The following is an 18605-nucleotide window of genomic DNA, read 5'->3' as shown; positions in this document are numbered from 1 at the left end:
CCCCGCCCGGGCCAGGGCCCGCGCTGCCCGCCGTGCGCCTGAGCCTCGTGCGCCTGGGCGAGCCCGACCCCGCCGCCGCCGCCGCCTCCGGGGAGCCCGCCGGGCCGCCCCCGGCCGCCGGCGATCGCGTCTGCTTCAACTTGGGCCGAGAGCTCTATTTCTACCCCGGAGGCTCCGGGCGCCGAGGCAGCCACCGGGTGAGCGACGGAGGAAGGAGGGGATGGAGAGAGGATGGAGGATGGGGGGAGGATGGAGGCGGGGAGGAGGGAGAATTGGAGGGGAGGGGAAGTTAGGAGGGGGATGGGGAGGGGGGAGGATGGAAGGGAGGAGGGGGGAGGATGGAGGGGAAGGGAGAAAATAGAGAGGGGGAGGAAGATGGCAGGAGGATGAAGTGGGGAGGAGGAGAGCATGGAGAGGGAAGGTAGGGGGAGGAAAGGGGAGAGTAGGGATTTAGAGGAGGGGCATCATAGTGTCGGGGTGCTGGCAGGGGGTTCTGGGCTCTAGAACATTAGCACAGGGAGTAGGGCGTCTGGAGGACTTTGAGTATTGACACTGAGAAAATACAGTGCTCCTCAGTAGAAGCCATAGAATTCAGAATTTTAGAGTTTAAAAAATGGAACCTCTGGGTCAAAGAACATTAGCAGTAACGTTAGAACATTAGAATATGCAAACATCATAATAAAAACCAGTGTTTATGCGGCTCTCTAAGGCTTGCAAAGCAAGTACTTTACAAATATTGTCTCATTTGGTTCTCCTGACCATCCTGGGACACGGATGCTGTGGTTATCCCCATTTTACAGATGAGGCAAACAGACATTAGGTGAATTCCTCAGACTCACACAGCTCGGAGGTGTCTCAGGCTGAATTTTCACTTAGCTCTTCCAGACTCTGGGCCAGGACTTTAGCCACACTGTAGAATGTCCAGCCTGGGAGGATGCTTCAAACAGAAATGGTAGCCCAGGACACAGAAGGGGTGAGGCCTGGTGGAGGATGGGGTTTAAAGGGAGGAAGATGGAAAGGAAGGAGGTTCGGGCTGCTGTTGTCCCAGCCTAGCAGGGCCGATGCTGTGGACAGAGGGGCGTGTGCTCCTGGGACAGCATTCCCCCTGCTAGAGAAGGCAGGATGGGCAGGGGATTGGAAGGGATAAATCTGTGGGGATAAGGGGGCTCTGCATTGACTCAGGGGCCACCTTTGTTGGGGAACAATTTCTGTAGCTTCTGAGCTGGCAGGAGCTGTAGAGACCATGGGGGCAAACTTCCTTATTGACCCCAACCTAGTCTGGTGCCAAGCCCCAAGACCTACTGCCTCTCCTGGGGGAGGTCAACAACGAGAGATGGCAGGGAGAGCTGTGACAGCGGACGTGGAGGGAGGAGAGGAATGGGAAGAGAAAAAGGAAGCAGGTGGCTTGGAGCTCACCAGGCATGGCTGAGAGCTCCAGCCTTTTAGAAAGTCTGTGAATTAGAGGTGGGAGGGATTTCAGTGGGCCAGGAACTAGGATCTGAAAGGCATGGCAGTCAGCAGAACCTGGGGGTGAGGAAGGCGTGAGTGTGGGGGCCTCAGCAGAAACTGGGAGGCCTGGGAGTGGGCTGGAAGCCTAGGGAGGTACGTCCAACCCTGCTGCCGGGCAGGTAGAAACAAGAGGGTCATTGAAGGTCAGGGAGGCCCCAGGTTCAGCACTGGGTAGCAGCAGACCCCCTTTCCTTTTCACAGTGCAGCCCCCAAGCATTCTTCGGGAGCCTGTCACACCCCAAGCTATGCACTAGGGATGGAGGAGTACAGATGAAACACTCCCGGCTCCAGCTTACGTGTGGTCAGAGACAACCGCATATAAATGCAGGAGATTGGAGGGGGTTGGTCCAAGCCGCCAGGCCGATCAGGACAGGCCCCTGACAGGGAGATGGGATCGCTGAGCTTTGAAGGCATATCTGGGTTCAGACAGGCTGGGCAGGGAGAAGAGGGAAAGCAGAGGGAGGGCCAGGGCCAGCCTGACTCTGCCCTGGGGAGCTGGCCTGTTCGTGCCTCGGCCTCATTGGCCGGGTGTCGCTCACCACCCTTCTTTCCTTCCCCCCAACCAAAGTCCATAGACCTCAACAAGCCCATCGACAAGCGGATCTACAAAGGCACCCAGCCCACTTGTCACGACTTCAACCAGTACACGGCAGCCACGGAGACCATCTCCCTGCTGGTGGGCTTCTCAGCTGGCCAGGTGCAGTACCTGGACCTGATCAAGAAGGACACCAGCAAACTCTTCAATGAGGAGGTGAGTGAGAGGGGGCTTGATGAGGAGCACACTGGAGCCTGGCCAAGGTGGGGAGGGGTTGGCCATGGAGGGGGCGAAAGACAGGAATGATTTAAGAGACTGTCTAAGAACAGGGGATGTCAGGGCTGGGAGGGCCTTAGAATAGGGAAAGTCTGAGCTGGGAGAGGCCTGAGAACAGGGGATATCAGGGCTGAGAGAAAATCTTTTCCATTCTCTCTGATTTTACTAATTGGAGAAACTGAGGAAATAGGAGTTGCCCGATAAAAAGGTTTCCTGTTTGTACTTGCAGGTCATTTTCATGGCCATTATCTCCTGTGATTCTGACATTATCCCAGGGAGTCAGACAGGGACCTTTTTCCCCGTTTGACAGGGGTGGTTTCTGAAGCCCAGATAGGAAAAACTTGCCGAGATGGCACCGATAGTGCCAGGGCTAGGCTGTCTGACTGCCAGCTCCTGCCCCCTGGCGCTGCCCCGCTGCCCATGCTGAGGCCAGAGGTATAAGGAAGGCTGCTTCTTAGAGTTGGCACGGCCGGTCCAGCCTTCTCACTCAACAGTTTAGGAAACTGAGCCCCAGAGAGCTGGAGTCAGAAGAACGGACGGCCTGAGCTCTAGTTTCGAGCTCCCATCAGCTCCTCCCCCCTCCTCCGTACCAGAGGAAGGGACAGGCAGTGCCAGGTAGACCAAGGAAGGGATGAGGAGAGGCCCCCGGACAGACAGGTAGATAGCCGGATGGGCCTGCATTGAGGCCGGGCAGGGCAGCAGGCCCAGAGAAGGGACCCAGTGAATCAGGCTGGGATTTCAGCACAGTGTGTCTGATGATCTGGTGCAAGTCCTTCACCCCACGTGTGTCACGTGCTGGGGCGTTGCATGGGGTGACCTCAGAAGCCCCTCCCAGCTTGAGGTCTGTGACCCCGTCTGGGATCCCAGTGGAGAGAACCTGACCTTCAGAGCCCAGAGGCCCAGAGAGGGGCAGGAACATCCTCCGCGGTCACACAGCTCGTGGGCCGCAGAGCCAGGCTCTGGGCCTTGCCCCCAGTCCAGGGCTCCCTCCGCCCCACTGCACTGCACTGCCGCTTCCTGGAAGCACGCTCATGGCCCTCCTGTCTCCCTCTGCTTTTCCCCCCAGAGGCTGATCGACAAGACCAAGGTGACCCACCTGAAGTGGTTGCCCGAGTCCGAGAGCCTGTTCCTGGCCTCCCACGCCAGTGGCCACCTCTACCTGTATGATGTGGCTCGCCCCTGTGGCCCCGCCCCGCCCCAGTACAGCCTGCTCAAGCAGGGGGAGGGCTTCGCCGTCTACACTGCCAAGGGGAAGGCGCCCCGAAACCCGATGGCCAAGTGGGCCGTGGGCGAGGGCCCCCTGAACGAGTTTGCCTTCTCCCCGGACGGGCGTCACCTGGCCTGCGTGAGCCAGGACGGCTGCCTGCGCGTCTTCCACTTCGATTCCATGCTCTTGCGGGGCCTCATGAAGAGCTACTTCGGAGGCCTGCTCTGCGTGTGCTGGAGCCCCGACGGGCGCTACGTGGTGACCGGGGGCGAGGATGACCTGGTCACCGTGTGGTCCTTCACCGAGGCCCGGGTAGTGGCCAGAGGCCACGGCCACAAGTCCTGGGTCAACGCCGTGGCTTTTGATCCGTATACCACGAGGAGCGAGGAAGAGCCGGAGGGGGAGGGGACGACCGGCGGGAGCGAGAGGGAGGCGGGCTCCTTGCCCCGACTGCCTCCCCCGGCCGTCACTTACCGCTTCGGCTCGGCCGGCCAGGACACGCAGTTCTGCCTGTGGGACCTGACGGAGGACGTGCTCTACCCCCGGCCCCCGCTGGCCCGGCCCCGGGCCCTGGCCGGCAGCACGGAGGCCACGCCCATCACCCCGGGGCCCCTTCCCCGATCCCTGTCCCGCTCCAACAGCCTCCCGCACCCGGCAGTGAGTGGAAAGGGGGCCGGGGCGAGCACGGGCGGGGTGACGGAGCCCGGGACCCCCTTCAGCATCGGCAAGTTTGCCACACTGACCCTCCAGGAGCGTCGCGACAAGGGCGCCGACAAAGAGCACAAGCGCTACCACAGCCTGGGCAACATCAGCCGGGGCGGCGGCGGCGGGAGCGGCGGAGACAAGCTGGGCGGGCCGGCCCCCCGGGGCCGACTGGACCCAGCCAAGGTGCTGGGCACGGCCCTGTGCCCTCGAATCCACGAGGTGCCCCTGCTGGAGCCCCTGGTGTGCAAGAAGATTGCCCAGGAGCGCCTCACCGTCCTCCTGTTCTTGGAGGACTGCATCATCACCGCCTGCCAGGAGGGTCTCATCTGCACCTGGGCCCGGCCTGGCAAAGCTGTGAGTACCCCGGGGGCCGCAGGGGAGCCCCCCTTGGCCCCAGAGTCAGGCCAGGCGCCCGCCTCCTCTCCTGCCGGGCTCTGGTCTGCAGACTGAGTGCTTGGAGATTCTCAGGGGGAGGGCGGGGTGGCAAGGGAAAGAAGCTGTAGGAATAATCGTCAAGCCATCGGAGCCCCATAGCCCCGGAACGCCGCAATCTGCAGAGAAGAGGTGTTCCACGCCTGAAATGTCAGCGTGTTAGAAAAATGGGTGTCAGGGTCCTGGCATTGTGGAATGCGCCCATGGGAGGGTGAGAGGGACGCGCTGCAGACCACAGCTGCAGGACTGACTCACTAACTTGTGAGTCTCTTCGTGGCTCTGAGCCTCAGTTTCTTCATCTGTAAAATGGGAGTGTTGGAGCTATGTTCCTCACAGTGTGGTGGTTGAGGAAAGCTCATTACCTCTAGGGGCATGTGAACATGAGCCACTGTTCTTGTAGAATGTCAGCTTCTTAAAATAATTGTCGGAACCTTGGAGTCACGGAAGTGGAGACTCTAGAAGTTGGGGCCGGGGCACATCCCCGTGGGGTCTGTAACTCAGCACTTCCCCAGGGCGGGACCGCACATGGGCTGGGGGAGGTGGGGGGGGCATTGGCGCAAGAGACCGGAGCTGGAAAGGGAGGGGCCGGACCGTGCCGTAGACCACAGGGGGAACGAGATGGAAGATGAGACGTGCAGACAGGCAGGGCGCCTCCCTCGGGGGGGGGGGGTCGGGGGGTCTGTGACGGCCTCGTTGCCCGGCCCACATGCCCTTCTTCCGGCTTCCTTGCAGGGCCTCTCCTCCCAGCCTGCCAATTCCCCCAGTGGCACCGTGGTGTGAAGCTCGTGGATTCAGCCGCTCTCACCTCTCAGCCTCCTGGTCGTGTCCTGTCTGCTCCATCCTAATGCCCCTTACTGTATTAATGAGACTAACAGTGGAAGGAGCCCCCCCCCCCCGCCCTCCCTCGGGCCTTGCACAACACCAGGGACGTCCCTGGCCTGGCCCGTGGGAGGTGGGGCCCAGTGTTCTTCCCTGCTTGTACACGGTCAGTGTTACCCCCCTCGCTCCCCTGCATGTGCCGGCCCCTCGCCTCCCCTTCCACCTTGGCTCTTTGCACTGATCCCCTCTGGCAGGGATGGGGGGAGGCCCCTGACGAGTGTTATAAATTATGGAAACCCCAGTGTCTCTGCCTCCCCCCACCCCTTCAACCTCTTATTTATAGTAAAGGCTCCTTGTTTTTACAGTCTGGGCTGTTGGCCTCTCTTCTGTCCTGCGGTTGGGGGTGAGGGTGGGGAGAGCAGCCGGTCTTCCTGCTTTGTGTTTGTCCAAGGCCGTGGAGGAACATGGAACATTAGACCTTAGAAAGAGTGGAACCTGGCAGCACCTCAACCCCTTTACAAGTGGGGAAACTGAGGCCACGGTTGGCGTCGTCACACAGCCACCATGGTGCTGGCGCATCGGGGCCTGATAATCGCCCTCACTCCCCCCTTCAACTTCCCATTTAGCTCCCCTGGTCTGCAGCCCAGAACATCAGAGCCAGAAGGGACCTTAGAACCTAGAATGTCAGAGCTCGGAGGGCCCTTCCAACAGAGCCATCAGGCACGTAGGCGTTTATGAAGTTATTCACCCTGCTGGAGTCTGTAGAGGCCTAGTGGCAGTGGGGGGAGACTGAGGCAGGGAGAGCCTACACCAATACGATGGAGGGCGAGTGTGGCTGGGGAGTGGCTAGGAACCTCCAGGCAGGAGCCCCCAGAGAGGAAGGGGCTGGTGGAGCCGAAAGATGCTGTCTACCCATGAGGAGCTGGAGGTGCCAGCCCGTCATCCCTTTGAAATGTCCAGAGTGGGTGGTGATGGGAGACCGGAGCTGAGGATGTAGGTCTGGGATTCATTCCATGTGTGCCAATCCTTCATTCAGTAAGCATTTGTTAAGCTCCTACTATGTGCCAGGCATGGAGCTAATGCTGGCGATACAAAGAAAGGCAAAAGACAGCCCCTGCCCTCAAGGAGCTCCCAATCCAAAGGCCCTGAGGAGCTTGCCAAGTGGGGTCATGTAGGGAGGGGAGGAGAGGCCCTAGGCCAGAGCACTGGGGGGAACCTGTGTTTCCTCGGGCATGACTGAGTGAAGCTGCCGCTAAGGACGCTGAAGGAACATCCCAGCATGGGGAGAGCTGTGTGGCAAAGGCCCCGAGAGAAGAGCGGCTCTTAAGATGTAATGGCAGGTCAGCAGTCAGAGAGGTCAAGGACTCGTGAGGCAGACAGGTTGGCCTGTCGAGAGCTGCCCAGTAGCTTTGGAGAGATCACCTTCAATTGAAGGATATGGATCCAGACTTCGGAACGTGAGAGGAAAACCAGCAGTTTACGTGGGGTAGACTGAGCGAGAGACAGAGATGTGGGGCAGAGGCCCTCAGCGGACGACCTCAGTGGGACCTGTTTATTTCGACGGGTCATTGATGGGCTCGGGGGCATCTTGAGACAGAGAATAGGTAGACCTCCTATGACTGAACAGAGAAGGTAGATGGGGCCTAAGCCCCATATTTATTACAAGGGTTTTGTTTTCCTCCGATTTGGGGGGAGAGAAAATAGATTTTTGTTCATTATAAAGAGAATATGAAAGCTCAGAGGGACCTTAGAACAGAGACTTTCAGAGCTAGAAGGGAGATCAGATGGAGTCTGGGTCAATTCTCCTTATTTTACAAGTAGGGAAACTAAGTCCCAGAAAAGGCCAGTAACCTGGACGAGGTCACAAATCAGTGACTGAGCTGCACTGGGGCCTCCTTTAAACTCTGCCACAAATCTCTAAATTGCCCCAGTATCTGTCAAGGGAAGTATGGGGGGGGTGGTAGTAATACCAAGTTACTCCTCAAGCCCAGTGCCCTGAGGAGTGGGGAGGCAGGGATGATTGAAAACTCTTGGTCTCTTTCCTGACTTCCTCTCCTCCCCCCTCCCCCAGGTCAGCTTTTCACTCCTCTTCCTCTCCGGGGCTGGCTCTGGGGAGCAACACCCCTCCCTCCCCCCTAAATGTTTCTGTTTCTAATCTGAGCTGGGAGGAATGTAGCTGGTCCCCACCCCCTGGCCCCCAGGGCTAGTGTCCAAAAAACCAGTGGATAGGGCCTCAGAGTCTGGGGGGTCCCCGCGCTGTAGCTCCTGTCCTCCAGACACAGGTCTTCCTTTGGAAAGAGGGTCCCCCGCCATAGTCACTCTCTGAAGGGGTGAATTCCTCTCCTCTCCCTGCCCCCCTTTCCCCTCCCAAAATGGATCCATTTAAACCCGGGAGGGACCTCCCAGCTAAATTTAACAGTCCTGGATGGGATCCATCGCTGAGTCACGGGAGAAGCCACTGCTCCATACTGTGCCCCCTCCCCCCATCCCCTTCTCTGTCCTCAAAGAGCCCAGAACCAGGAGCAACTTGAGAGCTGGGTTTGAATCCCTTCTCTTCTGCTCCCAGTGTCCTCATCTGTAACATGAGGGGGTTGGACTACATCAGAAGGTGTGAAATCCTGTTGTTAGGGGCTCTCCCAGCTCCAGTAGGACCCATTCCTGGGCCTGTGGTGGGCACAAGCCCACACTCGGCTCTGCCTTAGGGCTCTGTCACCTGGAAGCTGAGGCTCTTCAGTGGCGATCTGTCGGGCTTGGACGAAGGGGTCTCAAAAGCCCTGTCCAGCTCCCATGACATGCTCCGAAGGAGACCCTGTCTGCCTACCCTAAAGAAACCTGGCGTCCCCCACTGCCAGCCCTGAATTTGGGAACTTTGGGTGCCTCTGCTTCAGGCAAGAAAGATTTAAGCAGAAAGAGCCCAAGGGTCTGGCTGGGGTGCCGAACTGGCTTGGACACCTCATAGCTGGGTCACAGTGGACACGTCACTGAATTTCTCAGTATCAGCTCCCTTATCTGCAAATAAAGTTTGTGCTCCCCACCTCACAGGGTCAGTTGTGAGGAAGTGGCTGTAAATCTTAGCCTTAGTGAAACAGTTCTTAGTGTTAAGAATATATTCCCTGGCCCCTGGCCCCTGGCCCTTCGTGATGTCGACAAGTTAAACAGAGGGACTAGGAAGGGGGTGTATGGGGGGTGCTGGTGCCCTGGGCCTACAAGGGGTTAAATTGGATGGAGGGAGGGGCAGCGAGGGCAGGGGTGGGCTGGGCTGGAAGAGAGGAGAAGAGAGGAGACGGCGCAGGCTAGCCGAGCTCCAGGGGGAACACACAACTTGCCTAGCTTGGAGTTCCGATTCCCAAAGGGGAGAGGGCAGAAGGCCCTGAGGTGGTGGTGGTTAGGGGGGGGAGGGGGAGGAGCCATGAGGCCCCGGAGCTAGGGCCAGGCCTGCCAGGCCTGTGAGAGGTGAGGCCCCCCCCCCACCCCAGCCTGGGCGGGGGCCATGGTGGTGGCAGCGGCCCCGTCATGTCGGCCGAGGTCCGGCTGCAGCGGCTCCGTCGGCTCCAGGAGCTGGTGGTCGATGGAGGGTGTGTGGGTCTGGAGCCCCTGCTCGACCTGCTGCTGTGTGTCTACCAAGAGCTCAGTGCCTCAGCCCTGGCCCAGGACAAGTATGTGCTGGACTTCCTGCAGTGGGGTGAGTGCTCTCCCCCAGGGAGGGAGGCAGGGGCCTCGAGCCACAGGGTCGTTCCCAAGTCTGGGGCCAGAAAGGGAGCATCCCCGAGAGGGAGGGAGCAGCTTGTGGGAGGAGGAAGATGGGGCCCCATGGAGGGATGGGGGACGCCCCTGAAGGAGGCTTCAGGGGACATGAAGAGGGCCCTGAAAAGGGGTCCAGATTGGGGGGAGCAGAATTGAGGGAGGATCAGAAAAGTATTAGGGGCCAAGTAGATCAGAAGAGGGGCACTGGAGAGGAAAAGGAGAGTCAGAAGAGCCCCAGCCCCAGCTCCTGGATGGAGGAGTGGGCAACAGAGGTCTCCACGCCGAATGAGTAAGTTAGGGGAGCTGGCAGATTGTTGAAAGAGGGAAGGGCAGCCTCCCTTTCTGGGCCCTCTGTCAGAGAAGGCCTGGACCACAGGACTCAGCCCTGGTGAGGGGTAGGGTAGGGTAGGGTAGGGTAGGTTAAGTCAAGGAGGAGAGACCTTGGGCTCTGACCTGAAGGTTCCAGCTCTCCTAGATCTCCCCCACCCCATAAGTGGCAGAAACTTCCCTCTAGCTACCTCCACTATGTTCCAATCACTAAGTGCTTAGAGATCCCAGGAGTCTGAGGGAAGGGTGGCAGCTGCCAGCCAGTGGCAGGTGGTCGGCGCCACAGCCTGACAGGTGCCTAGGGCCCCGGGGGAGGGAGGGAAGAGAGATTTGGGTGAGTCAGGGCCCTCTCTGGCCCCTAGGAGGTTCTGACTCACCAATACCAGAAGCACCCCAAGTCTGAGTGACCCTAGGTTTCAGCCTCCCATACCCCAAAGTCCCAGTGGGCTTGACTGAAGGCTAGGCCTGCATCAAAAGCCTATGTGTTAGAGGGGTTGATGTTGGGGTATTAGGATGGGGGAAGAGTGGAATTAATTTATCCTGGGGCTGCAGAATCCCCTGCTGGCCACAGCCCTAGAAGGCAGGGCTATGGATTAGTGGTCATCCTGTCTGTCCTGTCCCCCCACTTTGTTTTACAAAAGGGAGAACTGAGGGCTGGCTAGATCCCATGGTGAAGGGAGCAGGGGCAGTGGATATGGTAGGAGACCCCAGGGCCACCTCTGCCTTGCCTCATCATTCCTGTTTTATTCCAGTCTTCTCTCCTCCTGCCACCCCTTAGGGTTGGGAATGGGAAGGGAAGGAAGGATGGAAGAAAAGAAGGAAGAAAGAGAGGAAGGGAAGGAGGGGAAGGAAGGGAAGGAAGGCAACGGACAGACGAAGGTGGGGCCCTGAGAGCCCCCTCAGGTGTCTGTATCTCCCCCCCCCCAAGAGCTCCAAACCCCGGCCATCACTGGCATTAGACGCCGGTGCTGCTGAGCTCTGGGTTGGAGAACAAGCAGAACCCTGGGGGGGGACACTTAATCCTTTAATCCTGTTCCTTTTACTGGGTAAACAGCTTCCTCCCCCAGGTATGCGGGGTGCTGTGGAGCCCTCGCGGGAGCCCAGCCCACCGTCTGCCTTCCCCATTCCTGAGCCCTCCTCAGCTCCCTACTCAGTGGCCCCGAGGGCCTGCCCGTCGCCTGTCCGTGCTTTCCGTATGTCTGTTTGTGCCTCTGCCTGGCTTTTGGGGTCTCTTATCCCCCGTCTCTCGGTGCCTGGGTCTTTCCTTGCCTCTCAGATCTCTCCATCTCTGTCTCGGCGTGGGCTAAATAAACCTAGACTGTCTTCTCTTGAGGGGACAAAAGGGGAAACTGAGGCAAGGAGGCACGGTTCGTGGTTCTCTCCACCCCCCAGCCCCGCGAAGGGTGCTGCCTTTTGTGGACAGTGTGGGCACAGCCCGCCCTCGTGCGAGCTAGACCAGAACCAAGCCGGGGCTATGCCATAAAAGGGCCGGCAGCTCTGGCGGCCCCAGCGGCGGCGGCGGCGGCGGCGGCTCTTCTCCCCCTCCCCTCCCCTCCCCTCCCCTCCCCTCCGCCCCGCCCTTGCCGCCAGGCAGCTCGCCCCCTGCCCCCCCGCTGCTCACCCCCTCCACTTCCTACTCCCCCCACACCCCGCCCCCTCCCCAGCATGGGCGAGCCTCCCCCGTGCCGGGCCCCCCTCCGCTGACCCCCGAAGGCCAGGGGCAGAAGGGAAGGGGTGTCATGGCCCGGGTCTCGCCCACCTCCCCCCCATAGCGGAGCCCGTTGTTGCTAGACTGAAGGAGATCCAGCTGCGCAGGGACGACTTTGAGATTTTGAAGGTGATAGGACGCGGGGCGTTCAGCGAGGTGAGAGGGGCTCGGGCCGGGGGCGGGGCCGGGGGCGGGGCGGGGCCGGCCACCCTCATCCTCACGCCCTCCCCCGCCAGGTGGCCGTGGTGAAGCTGAGGCGCACCGGGCAGGTGTTTGCCATGAAGATCATGAATAAATGGGACATATTGAAAAGAGGAGAGGTGAGGGGGCGGGGCCCGGGAGGAGCCCGGAGGGTGGGGGCGCGTCCCAGAAGGGGCGGAGCTAGGGAGGGGTCCGGGAGGGGACAAGAGGGAGGAACCCAACCTGGGAAGAAGCAGGGGCGGAGCCAGGGAGGGAGGGGCATGGGGAGGAGCCTGGAGAGGGGCGGAGTCTGTGATGGGCACTGGGGTGGAGCTGGGGAGGGGACGCAGGGGAGGAGCCCAACCTGGAAAGAAGCAGGGGCGGAGCCGGGGAGGGGATGGGGGCGGGTGCAGGGCTCAATCAGGGGCTCACCTTCATCTGTCTCTCCCCGCCACCCCATCCCGACAGGTATCGTGTTTCCGGGAGGAGCGGGATGTGCTGGTGAATGGGGACCCCCGGTGGGTCACGCAGCTGCATTTTGCTTTCCAGGACGAGAACTACCTGGTGAGGAGGGGGCGGAGTTGATCCGGCTGCCTGGTTCTGGAAGGCCTTTGATGGCTGGGCCTTAGGGAGATGCAGGGACTTTGGGTCACAGATATAAGCTCGGAGGCAGAGGACACCGAGAGGGCACTGTGGGCTGCCTCAGTTTCTTCTTCTGCAAAACGAGGGGATTCATCACTTAGCAATCATTTACTAAGTAGCTCTCACCTACGCTAGGGCGAGTCACTGAAAGTCCCGTCCCTATCTCTACTGTGCCAGGCACGGGGGTTACAAAGACGAAAACGAACCCGTCCCAGCCTTCCGCAGTTTGCACGCTATTTTGTGTATACATATATGTGTATATGTGTGTGCAGACTATATGCACACAGTAAATGCAAAGTCATTTTGGAGGGAAGGGCACTAGGGAGGGGATCTGGAAAGGCTTCTTGGAGAAGAGGAGGGAGGAGGGAAAGCATTTCAGGAATGCGGAACTACCGTCTGTCCACTGAGGCCAGAGATGAGATGTCACGTGTGAGGGGCAGAAAGAAGGCTGGAGTGCCTTGTCTCTAGGGTGCTAGAGTCGACCCCAGAGCTAGGAGGGGCCGCTGAGCTTTCTTGAACCAGAGTGGTGTGGTCACACCTGGGCTTTAGCGATTATTCTATAGGATTTCCACAAAATAATCTCAAATAATAAGATCTCAGTGCCTCTGAAAAGGTTGCCAACTCAGTGGTATCTGTCTTCGGGATTTTCTGGCTTTACACTTGTCTGTCTCCCCCTTTTCCTCTCCTCCTTTCTCCCCTCCAGGGACTCCCTTGGTCCCTGGACCAAGTGGAGCAGTGGGGGGGAGAGCCTCTAAGTCAGTGACTCTCAAACCTCCCTCCCCCCTAGTACCTGGTGATGGAGTACTATGTGGGCGGGGACCTGCTGACCCTTCTGAGCAAGTTTGGGGAGCGGATCCCCGAAGAGATGGCACGCTTCTACCTGGCTGAGATGGTCCTGGCCATCGACTCCGTGCACCGGCTCGGCTACGTGCACCGGTCAGGCCCCGAGGGGGGTGCATCACCAAAGGGTCTGGGCGGGGAGAGAGGACTGGACTGGAAGGGGACAGTGAGGCAGGGGGAGGGGTGGGTGGGGAGTGGCTTCTCAGAGCTGTTACCCCCTCCTCCAGGGACATCAAGCCAGACAACATCCTTCTGGACCGCTGCGGCCACATTCGCTTGGCCGACTTCGGTTCCTGCCTCAAGCTTCGAGAGGACGGAACGGTGAGTGGGGGAGAAGGGAGCTGGAGACCCTGACACTCGGCCCCAGGTAGAGTAAGGCAGGGCCCAGAGGCTTCTTTGCTAGAGATGAGGTGGTCACGGATGGGTTAATAGTCTAGAGGCGTGGCCAAAACAAAGAAGAGTGCTATCTAGCGGAGAGGAGGTGAGGCCAGAGGGCAGAAATGGATAAAGGGGTGGGGCCGGGGAGGGGGCAGAGCACTGAAAGCCGAAGGTTGGGGGGCGGGGCCTGATCTGCCTTCTCACCCCAGGTGTGCTCGTCCGTAGCGGTGGGTACCCCAGACTACCTGTCTCCCGAGATCCTGCAGTCTGTGGGCGACGGAACGAGTTCCTACGGGCCCGAGTGTGACTGGTGGGCCTTGGGCGTGTTTGCCTATGAGATGTTCTTCGGCCAGACGCCTTTCTATGCTGAATCTATGGCCGAAACCTATGGCAAGATCGTCCACTACAAGGTGCCCCTGGGGAGCCCTGCGGGGAGAATCTTTGAGTCGGGCACTGGCACCCAGCCCTGCCACGGCGATCTGGGGCTAGCCCTTCCCTCGAGCACGCCCCTGACTCCTCCCCCTTCCCTAGGAGCACCTGTCTCTGCCCATGGCTGATGTCGGGGTCCCTCAGGAAGCCCGAGACCTGATCCAACAGCTTCTATGCCCACGGGAGGTCCGGCTAGGACGGTCTGGGGCCAGGGACTTCCGAGGTCATCCATTCTTCCAGGGACTCGACTGGGAGGGCATTCGGGACAGCTCTCCCCCCTTCGTTCCTGACTTTTCCGGAGCCACGGACACCTGCAACTTCGACCTGGTGGATGACGGGCTCACGGCCATGGTGAGCGGGGGTGGGGTACGTATCCCGCCCCCGCCTATCAGCCTCCCCCAGGGGCGCCGCTCGGGTCCCCAGCATGCCAAGTCCAGGAACCTGAGCTCATCTGGTCACCTCAGAGCCAACAGGATGCACGTTAGGCCGGGGTGGGGATAGGGGCAGAGCGTCAATGCTCTCCTACAGGGCAAGAAGGAAGATCTCCTCCTGTTTCCTGGTCAGTTCTGGAAGACTGAAGTTTCTGAGCAAGCATATAATCTGCATCAGTAGTGAAGTTAAGGGAGGTCCTAAAACGCCGCCCCCCCCCAATTTCCCAGTACATGCTCATTGCATGAATAATTCTAGATTATAGGGGTGTGGAACCTGCAGCCTCTAGACCATATGTGGCCCTCTAGGTCCTCAGGTGCTGAATCCAGGGGATTTCTTCTTGAAGTTTGTTTTGTGAAGTTTTAGAACCTCAGGCCTGGGACAGTACCTAAAAATTCTGTATCCAGCTCCCAGACAACCATAGATTGTGAGCCCAAAAGAACTGTACAGACTGGTCATTTTACACTGGCCTTGAGCTAGCTGTCATTCAAGGAGGCAGGAACGAGGGTGGGTCTGGGATCCAGGGCCGGGAAGCCTGGATTCCTCATCTCGGCTTTGTGGGCCTCCACTAGGCACCGGGCAGGTTCTCCCTAAGCCCGTCCCCTTCTCTTTCCTTCCAGGAGACACTGTCTGACCTGATAGAAAGCCCCCCACTGGGTATACACTTACCCTTTGTGGGCTATTCATTCTCCTATGCTGCTCTCAGGTGAGGAGGAGGGGGGGCCTTCTCTTCTCCCACCTTCTACTTGGGGCTTTTCCTGATCTGTCCTAGCTACTAGTGCCTCCACTCCCCCCCACCCCCCATACCTTGGCTCTTTTGTGTTTTTTATATACGTCTGTGGATAATATACGTGAATACACCCATACACAGGGTGTCTCAAAAGTGTTTAGTCATTTCTGTCATGTCGGACTCTACGTGACCCCATTTGGGTTTTTCTTGGCAAAGATACTGGAGTGGTTTGCCATTTCCTTCTCCAGCTCACTTTACAGATGAGGAAACTGAGGCAAACCAGTTGAAGTGATCTGCCCAAGGGTCACATAGCTAGTCTGAGGCCGGGATTCTGGTTCTGGTCCTTCTGACTCTGGGCCATCTAGCTGCCCAACTCCAAAGTCTTTTACTGCAGTTTGAAGTTATTCAAGTTAAAAACAAATCAGCTGAAAATGACATGAAGGGTTTTGGAACACCTTGTCTATGGATGGATTCACCAGGGGAAGAGCCTATCCTGGCTGTGTGACCCTGGGCTTCACACTTAACCTGTCAGTGTCCCAGGGCACGCTCTAAGCCTGTCAGCTGAAGAAGATGCTGACCTGCATTGGTAGAGTTCCCTAAAGCAGGAAAATCGAGGTTCAGTTGTTATCGCTATCAGTATGTGTGTATGCACATGTCTGTATCCCCAGAACCTAACACCTAGGTGGTTTATGAATGCTTGCTGAGAAAGGGAGTCCTGAGGGAAAGTGGGATTACTCCTCTTATTCTCTCCTCTCCAGAAAGGCCCTCTTTCTCAAAGAGGTTGGGGGAGGGCAGGGCAGCCTTGGAATGCATAAACGCTCTTCCCACAGTGAAAGTGAGGCCCAGGAGGTCAGCCACCCTGCCCCTATGGAGCTGGAGCCTGAGCCCACAATTCCTACCCCACCTGAGCTGGCCACCCCCGAAGAGCCTGTGAGTGATAGGGGTATGATTGGAGGGTCAGTCCAGGAAGGCTTCTGGAGGAGGGGGCTGGGAAAAGAGAAAGCAATCATAAGAAGGCCCTCTGGGCAGAGGGTGGGAGCCACTGCTCAGCTTAGTGGAAGGAGCACTTTGAAGTCATAAGACCTGGGTTCAAATTCTAGTTTCTAGTTATATGGACCTGGGTAAGTCCTTTACAGCTCTAAATTTTAAGGCCCGGCAGACTCAGGCTGAGGAGGCCACACCAAGCCTAGAGAAGGAGGAGGAAGAGGGGATCACCTTGCAAGAGCTCCAAGCTGCCCTGGAGGAAGAGATACTGAACCAGCAGAGCCTTCGAAGAGAGCTGGATGCCATCCGCTTAGCCAACCAGAACTTTGCCAGGTCAGTGAACCCCTGGCTGGAATCATATTTTTGCTGGGGGAGGGAGCTAAGTTATTCTGTCATGATATGAAGCCATGTCATGACCAAGACTTCTGTGACTTTGGGCAGGTCCCTTCCTGGCTCTGGGCCTTAGTTTCCCCTTTTTGTAAATTTAGGAAATCGGACTAGATGGTTTCTGGGGTCTGTCCCAGTTCTCCATCCTAGGTCAGGACACTGTAAAGATGCTAGGAACACAACCACTAGGGTCCTATGTCAAGAGCCAAGGCAGTCCTGATGGCCCACGTGGACCCTTTCTCCCAAATCTGGCCCCACAGTGAAGGGGGCTGGGACCCCAGGCGTGACCATTCCCTGACTTTGCCCCTAGCCAGCTCCAAGCCGCCGAGAGCCGGAATGGGGAGCTAGAGGTTCAGATCCAGCAGCTTCGAGAGCGGATGGAGGAATTGCAAGCATCAGGCAAGTCCAGCCCCGCCACCCCCCAGGGGTCCCACCCCCTGTGCTGGGCAGGGGTGGAGAGAGAACCGGAGGAACCCCGGGAACACAATGGGGATAGCAGGGGGCTGGAGGCTGCCAGCACACGAAGCAGACTGCCCAGGCCACGAGGCTGCCGTACTCTCTCTGTCCCGATCTCTCTCTCTCTTCTGCCTGCCCACTGCTCGTCTCCACTTCCTTTCTCTTCTCCTTCCAGCCAACTCGGGGCTCCCCCTTCCCCAGGCCACGGAGCTGCCTTCCCATGTAAGACTCCCCTGCCTGCTGTTGCCATGGGCCTGCTTCCGGGACCCCCTCCAGATCCCCTAGGGCCTCTTTCCATCTCACCTGCCCTCCGAATGCCCAATACATGTCGTGTGATCCCTCTAGGGGTGGCCCTGGGGAGGGACCTGGAGGGGCTCCGATCTGGTCACCTGTCCCTTCTTTCTCCAGCCAGATGGCCCCCCGGCCGTGGCTCTGTGCCAGTGCCCCCTGGTGGTGCCCTGCCACCTGCTGCCCTGTGCCCGGGTACGTCCCTCCGGCCGCTCACGCCCCCTGCCACGCTCGCCCTTGCTGCCTGGCCCCTCTGCTTCGCTCCTTCTCTGCCGGCTCTGACCACTGGGGAAGGGGCGGATGGAAGGGGACACCAATCAGGACGTACGACCGCCGAGGGGGCCAGTGAGGGGATGGGGATGGGGAAGGTTGCGGCTTGGGGCCGGGCAGGAGGAATGGTGTCGCGACCAATGGGCTCCTCTCAGACGGCCTGGAAGGACCAATCAGCGCCCCTGACCCTCGGCCCGGTCTTCCCGCAGGTCGGTAAGCCAGGCCTATCGGAGACGCGCCAGCTGCTCGTCGTCGCCGCTGCTCTGGCTTCTGCCACAGCGCTGGGCCGCCCTGGGCTGGGGGCCTGTGCTGACCCCGACCCCGGCCCTGGCCCTGGCCCCGGCCCCGGCCCCGGCTGGGGCTTCCCCTGGCCGGCTCGCCTCAGCCCCAGAACCGCCCCCGGCCCCTGAGCCCTAGATTTGTCCCCGATGAACCCAGGCGCCCCGGGAGGGGAAGCCGTGGTCCGAGCGCGCAGTCCGTCCTCGCCTGCCCTGGACGTAGCGCGTGGTCCCATCCCCGTGATCCGGACCCGTCCCCGGAGGCTCCCGCGGCGTCAGGAGAGGGAATCAAGGGGGGGGAGGAGGACCGCGCCGCCCACTGGGCTGCCCCCTCACAGACCAAAACTGGCCCTCCCTTCAGGGACCCCGCCCCCCACGCCTCCACGCACCACGCGCGCCCGGGGCCTCCTCCGCCTCCCTCACCACTCGCTGCCCGGCTTGATATTTATTGAAACCCACTCCCCAGCCCGCTGCACCAGCCGGACGCCGGGGTTCCCCCGAGTGGCGGTGGCTGAGCTGTCCCGTGCCCGACCCCTTCTCTATTTATGCACTGAGAGCCCGACCTTCCCCCCCCCCGCCCCCCGGTATTTATTGTCGCCCAATAAAAGCCTCTTGGTCTCCCTGGCGCAGGCCTGGTCCTTACACCCATCCGCCATCCCACGCGCAGTCCGAGTGGGAGGTGTGGGGCCTAGGGCGGGCGGGGTCTAGGTCTCAGCCGGGAAGGGGGACGGGGAGCCCGCAGCGGTCCAGCCTGCGGTTACGGCTCCCCCGGAGGCGGGGGGGGGGGGGGCGGAGAGCATTTGGAGACTGGATTGGGCTCCCGGAGAGCAAAGGGTTAAGGGCGGGAGTTGCTCCGCGCAGGCGCCACTGCGCTCCCAAAGTTACGGAAAACTTTCTTCCCTCAAGTTTTTCCTGGGTCGGGAGAAGGGAAGGGAGCGAAGGGGGCGGGGCTAGCGACCAGGGCACATAAGGGAGAGGGCGGGGCTGGGGCCCCAGGAAAGAAACTGACCAGACCCAGAGCCCCGCCCCGCCCGCCTCGATGGAGGGGGCGG

At 59.7% G+C, this 18605-nt stretch overlaps 3 protein-coding genes across 10 annotated transcripts in view; all 3 read left to right on the top strand.

The window, feature by feature from the left end:
* Positions 1–5541, top strand: part of LOC114030947 (dystrophia myotonica WD repeat-containing protein-like) — a 7016-nt gene extending 1475 nt beyond the window's left edge. The window contains exons 5-8 of the mRNA XM_027845909.1: positions 16–197; positions 2078–2260; positions 3387–4586; positions 5397–5541. Coding sequence (XP_027701710.1) covers positions 16–197; positions 2078–2260; positions 3387–4586; positions 5397–5444 — 1613 coding nt within the window. The 3' untranslated portion in view covers positions 5445–5541. The remainder of the gene's footprint in view (positions 1–15; positions 198–2077; positions 2261–3386; positions 4587–5396) is intronic.
* Positions 5542–8967: 3426 nt separating this feature from the next.
* LOC114031055 (myotonin-protein kinase-like) lies at positions 8968–18178 on the top strand. Of its 8 annotated transcripts, none has more exons than XM_027846061.1 (15): positions 8968–9165; positions 11327–11418; positions 11499–11582; positions 11911–12006; positions 12872–13020; positions 13152–13245; positions 13512–13712; positions 13834–14097; positions 14781–14866; positions 15721–15820; positions 16050–16207; positions 16572–16660; positions 16893–16939; positions 17130–17200; positions 17485–18178. In XM_027846061.1, the coding sequence occupies exons 1-15, from the start codon at positions 8997–8999 to the stop codon at positions 17690–17692; spliced, it is 1908 nt and encodes a 635-aa protein (XP_027701862.1). In that variant the 5' UTR covers positions 8968–8996; the 3' UTR covers positions 17693–18178. The 8 variants fall into 8 exon arrangements, with proteins under 8 accessions (XP_027701862.1, XP_027701866.1, XP_027701863.1 ...); XM_027846065.1 differs by having other exon boundaries at positions 8970–9165; positions 11992–12006; positions 16041–16207; XM_027846062.1 differs by having other exon boundaries at positions 8971–9165; positions 13834–14082; positions 16041–16207.
* Positions 17704–18605, top strand: part of LOC114030946 (homeobox protein SIX5-like) — a 5325-nt gene continuing 4423 nt past the window's right edge. The window contains exons 1-2 of the mRNA XM_027845907.1: positions 17704–18137; positions 18184–18433. Coding sequence (XP_027701708.1) covers positions 17704–18137; positions 18184–18433 — 684 coding nt within the window. The remainder of the gene's footprint in view (positions 18138–18183; positions 18434–18605) is intronic.

Source organism: Vombatus ursinus, unplaced genomic scaffold (assembly GCF_900497805.2).
Source record: "Vombatus ursinus unplaced genomic scaffold, bare-nosed wombat genome assembly UNPS02015030.1, whole genome shotgun sequence".
Lineage (NCBI taxonomy): Eukaryota > Metazoa > Chordata > Mammalia > Diprotodontia > Vombatidae > Vombatus > Vombatus ursinus.
Note: the sequence above shows the minus strand (reverse complement) of the source record. Positions and strands in the feature narration are given on the sequence as shown.

What these genes read in the sequence shown, in the direction of transcription:
- LOC114031055 (XM_027846059.1), top strand. Translation starts at nt 8,997, where the DNA reads ATGTCGGCCGAGGTCCGGCTGCAGCGGCTCCGTCGGCTCCAGGAGCTG. An exon ending in GACGCGGGGCGTTCAGCGAG is followed by an intron (nt 11,419 to 11,498) that starts GTGAGAGGGGCT and finishes CTCCCCCGCCAG; the next exon opens with GTGGCCGTGGTGAAGCTGAG. An exon ending in CCATGGTGAGCGGGGGTGGG is followed by an intron (nt 14,098 to 14,780) that starts GTACGTATCCCG and finishes CTTTCCTTCCAG; the next exon opens with GAGACACTGTCTGACCTGAT.